Source organism: Physeter macrocephalus, chromosome 2, assembly GCF_002837175.3.
Source record: "Physeter macrocephalus isolate SW-GA chromosome 2, ASM283717v5, whole genome shotgun sequence".
In the NCBI taxonomy this organism is placed as follows: Eukaryota; Metazoa; Chordata; class Mammalia; order Artiodactyla; family Physeteridae; genus Physeter; species Physeter macrocephalus.
In genome coordinates this window covers 18,516,912-18,521,452 of record NC_041215.1, presented here as the reverse complement: position 1 = coordinate 18,521,452, position 4,541 = coordinate 18,516,912, and the positions used below count along the sequence as shown (strand labels likewise).

The following is a 4,541-nucleotide window of genomic DNA, read 5'->3' as shown; positions in this document are numbered from 1 at the left end:
GCGATGAAGAGTGGCCCCGGCTCGCCGCAACTAGAGAAAGGCCTCGCACAGAAACGAAGACCCAACACAGCCAAAAATAAATAAACAAATAAATGAGATTCCTCCTGTGGTTTTGAAAAAAAAAAAAAAAGAAAAGAAAGAGGAGGTGGGCCCATGAGCCATGGCAGCTGAGCCTGCGCGTCCGGAGCCTGTGTTCCGCAACGGGAGAGGCCACAACGGTGAGAGGCCCGCGTACCGCAAAAAAAAAAAAAAAAAAGAAAAGAAAGAGGAGGGATGATGAGAGATGAATGAAGGGGTTTGTTGGAGGATGGCCAACTTGGATGGTCAGTGGAGGCTATTAAGATAGGTGGTCTGTTTGGTCAACCATCCAGATAGAGGGTCAGGGTGGATGGGCAGTGTAGACCATTGAGATGAGTGATCAGAAGAGATGGTTAGTACAGATGGACAGTCACTGAGTGGTCGGTCTGCAGCATTGGCACCCATGGTCACTAGGTGGTCACTGGATGCCCACTGTGGTTTCCAGTGCTGGGACCTCAGGGACAAAGAAGTCTCTTACCAGGGGGCCAGGAGGGCCCAGCTGTCCAGGAGGTCCCAGGAGGCCTGGTTCACCCTAGGGCAAAGCAGAACGTGGGGGGCTGAACTCTGCCAGAACTCAGTGTGGATGTCCCACAGTCCACCAGGGTCAGCTCCTCCCAACTATGGTGAGAAATTACAAGATGGGAGCACGTAAGGAAGGCAGGGTCCCAGTCCACTCACCACAGGGCCGGGGATCCCTCGAAGACCCTCAGGCCCGACACGCCCAGGGGGCCCTCGAGTCCCCACTGGGCCTGTCCTCCCTGGGGGCCCGTCAGGACCTGGTTCCCCCTGAAAAGGACAAGGGCAAGGGAGGGGGCAGAGAGTGTCAGGGGGTGGCTGCCTCCCGACCTGCCAGCCAAGCACCAGCAGGGAGGGGGGCGGAATTGGAGCACCTGTGGTGTCCCAGGCCTCTCCCCATTCTGATGGCCCAACTGTCGGCTGACAGGTCAGGATAAGGACCCCCCCCCCCAACCTTGGCAGGGGGCACTCACCTTGGTACCTTTCTCCCCTTCTCTGCCTTCTCGACCCGTGCGACCAGAAGGACCCTTGGGGAGAAAGTGTGAGTGGGGGGCTGCGAGGTGAGTGGGTGCTCTGGGGATGAGTGGGGGGTTTGTAGGGGGGAGCGGGGGGCTGTGAGAGTGAATGGAACAAAGTTGGAGCCAGGGCAGCCAGGAGGTGGTGGTGGGGTACTCATCACTCACCCTTTTGCCAGGGGGCCCAGAGGGACCGGGTTCCCCAGAAGCACCAGGTGGACCCTATGGAGATTATAACCAGCAGGGTAGTTGACGATGACGGTTTCAGGATACCTTTTTTTTCTTTTTTTAACATCTTTATTGGAGTAGAATTGCTTTACAATGGTGTGTTAGTTTCTGCTTTATACAAAGTGTATCAGTTATACGTATACGTACGTCCCCATCAGGATGCCTTTGATGCGAAGACAGCCTTCCCCACGTATCACCCAGCACCAGCCATCTCCCGCCTCCACCCTCAAGCTGCTCATACTCACGGTGAGGCCCCAGAGAGGCAAAGCAGGTGCATCTACAAGGGCCCTGGGTACCCCATTAACCCGCTCTCCTGACCCCCCAATTCACCCACCCACCAGCCCCGACCCCCTTCTTCATGCACCACATCCTCTGTTCCCCTACTCACCAGTCCACCCACATCTCCAGGGTCTCCCTTCTCCCCTGGGGGGCCGTCTCGACCCTGTGGTGGGAGGAACAAAGTTGGAAGGGGTCATGGGGGTACATGAGAATTTAGGGGTGAGGTTTGGAGGAAAGTGAAGGTTATTGTCTCCATCGACCTTGCCCAGGTCTGTGGGGGGCGTTGTGGAGATGGGAACAGAATCGGGAATATGCTGGGCTTTCGAGAAAGGAGGGGTCACACTCACCGAAACCCCAGGGTCTCCGGGGGGGCCTAGGTCTCCTGGGAGCCCTGTGGGGCCCTGGAACACAGAACGGTGGATAATTATATCTCTGAATGATGGAGCATTCATTCATTCATTTAACTGTGCCCAGGCACAGTTCTGGTTGCTGGGATACACTGGTGAACAAAACACAAAATCCCAGCCCTGGCAGAAGGAACATTCTCGTGCTTAACGTGAGCTAAGTATGTTCCATGCATCATCTCACTGCATCCTCTAGGCTTGGGACTCACAGAGAGAACTGACGTCGGAGAAAGGACTCGGCACGTGGTGGGGTGGTGAGGTTCAAATCAAGTCCCTCAGACTCCGAAGCTCCTTGCTGCCCTCCCTCCCGACCCCGAGCCCCATCGCCATGGTGGGAGGGGCTCAACCTCTGCCCTGATGGCAAATCCTTCATCAGTCAACTCTGACCCAGCTGGAGTCTCACCCTTGACCTTTCCAGCATTGTTAGAACAGCTCAGTGTGGAATCAAGTTTCCCCTACTGCAATGACATACAACCACTCCATTTTTACATTGATTCATTCTTTCGTTCAGTCATTCATTCACCCAGCCATGTTCCGGGTTGCTTGTGGAATCAGCACACTGGAGGATGGGACCCCCCCCCTCCCCCGGCTGGATGTTGGGGAGCAGGTTCAACGTGACACATGTGCTCCTTCCACAAGTCTCTGCCTCCATGTCCCCCAGGACTCACCACGTTCCCTTTTGCTCCATCCTCTCCGGGGGGGCCTTTCTTGCCCGGGGGTCCAGCTGCCCCAGATGGGCCTGCGTCCCCCTTTTCACCAATTTCTCCCTTGGGCCCCTTTGCAGAAACAGAGTTCAGAGGTACCTGGACTCTCCAGGGGTCAAGGGTTAGCACACCTGGACTCAGGAATCTGGGTGGCCTGGGGCTTTCCTGGGGTTAGGGGTCAGAGTAGCCTAGACTGCCCAAGGGTCAGAGGTCAGAGGAATCTAGGAATCTAGGGTTTATAGGAGTCAGGGGTCAGGATGGTCCAGTTGCCCAGAGGTCAGGGGCAAATTTGGGCTAGTCCATGTGCCCATTCACCCTGGAGTGAATCAGAAAAGGGATCCCCTCTGGGCAACTCACCCCCAAGCCAGGGCTTGTGGTTTAGATCTGAGCCCCACATGCCTCCTCAGCCCTACACCCTTGTGCGGTATACAACCTAGAGAACTTTGTGTAGCAACCCTGATACCTTTCAGGGCTCTGTCATCGAGATAACGGGGGATGCCTGTAGGTCCTGGGTCAGTGGGTGACCTAGGGCTGCAGAGGTCATGGTGGCCCTAGATGCCCAGGGGTCAGGGATTCCCTGAGATGGGTGCAGGGACACTGGACCAAGTCACTCACAGGGATGCCTGGGGTTCCTGGGCGTCCCGGGTCTCCAGGCTCCCCTGGCTCACCCTGCAGGAGGCAAAGTGGAGGTGAGGAGAGTTCCCACCCCAGCGGCCACCCCCAGGCAGGACTGGTTGTGCCTTCCCACCCCGGGCAGACTCCTGTTCTCTCTCTCTCTCACCTTCTCGCCCACTGCTCCAGGCTGACCAACTCCCCCAGGCAGCCCTGGAGGACCCTGGAGAGACAGCAAGGGGTACCGCTGGGACTGTGCGATCCCAACAGCTCCTTCTTGGGAAAGCCATGTCCTCACCTCTGAGGCATCCTGCCCTCCCCCGGAGTCCTCACCTCTGATCTGCTGGGGCCCTGGGGACCCCGAGGGCCTGGAGCTCCATGGGGACCCTGTGGGACAGTCAGAAGAGCATCCAGTGACCCCATGGTCCTTCAAAACTCCACTAATCACAAACACCACCCTTGATGCTGGTGACCCACATGATCCTTAAAATGACAATGTGACCTGTGGCCGCCCCCAAATTGGTTTAATGGCCACCCCTGCCCTACCACCACCACCCCCATCTTCCCCTATTGTCCATACCATGGACCCTACATCTCCAACTTCCCCCTTTTCTCCAGGAGGGCCTGGCATCCCCTGTGGAACAAGGAAGCAAAATTGGGGCACAAAGTGGGAAGGACCAGAGGCTGCACCCCCAAACTCAGACACCTACCTGCAGGCCAGGGGGGCCAATCACCCCCATGAAGCCTCTCACTCCATCATCTCCTTTGTGCCCAAAGAGGCCTGGAGGTCCCCGGTGTCCCTGAGCCCCATCTGCCCCCTGGGAGGAGGACAGGGCAAGGCACAGTTAGGGTCTGTGTCAAGGGTTGGAGAGAGGCTCAAGGTCAAAGTCAGGATTGAGGTTCAGGGTTGGGATTAAGTTTGGAGAGGGTCGGGACTGGGTCTGAAGTTGGGGATGCAGGTTCATTAAGCGTCAGAGATTAGGAATGAAGTCAAGGGTTGAGTCAAAGTTTTTCTAAAAACTTTGCATTGGGGGCTTCCCTGGTGGCGCAGTGGTTGCGCGTCCGCCTGCCGATGCAGGGGACACGGGTTCGTGCCCCGGTCTGGGAGGATACCACATGCCGCGGAGCGGCTGGGCCCGTGAGCCATGGCCGCTGAGCCTGCGCGTCCGGAGCCTGTGCTCCGCAACGGGAGAGGCCACAACAGA

The 4,541-nt window shown here is 57.3% G+C and overlaps 1 protein-coding gene across 1 annotated transcript in view; it reads right to left on the bottom strand.

Annotated features, from left to right (window-relative positions):
* The window catches only part of COL5A3 (collagen type V alpha 3 chain), a 38,029-nt gene that overhangs the window by 7,558 nt on the left and 25,930 nt on the right, over positions 1-4,541 (bottom strand). The window contains exons 46-57 of the mRNA XM_028495286.2: positions 4,047-4,154; positions 3,917-3,970; positions 3,670-3,723; positions 3,506-3,559; positions 3,340-3,393; positions 2,689-2,796; positions 1,964-2,017; positions 1,726-1,779; positions 1,278-1,331; positions 1,068-1,121; positions 757-864; positions 557-610 (exon numbers count right to left, since the gene is read on the bottom strand). Of these exons, the coding sequence (XP_028351087.1) occupies positions 557-610; positions 757-864; positions 1,068-1,121; positions 1,278-1,331; positions 1,726-1,779; positions 1,964-2,017; positions 2,689-2,796; positions 3,340-3,393; positions 3,506-3,559; positions 3,670-3,723; positions 3,917-3,970; positions 4,047-4,154 (810 nt within the window). The remainder of the gene's footprint in view (positions 1-556; positions 611-756; positions 865-1,067; positions 1,122-1,277; positions 1,332-1,725; positions 1,780-1,963; positions 2,018-2,688; positions 2,797-3,339; positions 3,394-3,505; positions 3,560-3,669; positions 3,724-3,916; positions 3,971-4,046; positions 4,155-4,541) is intronic.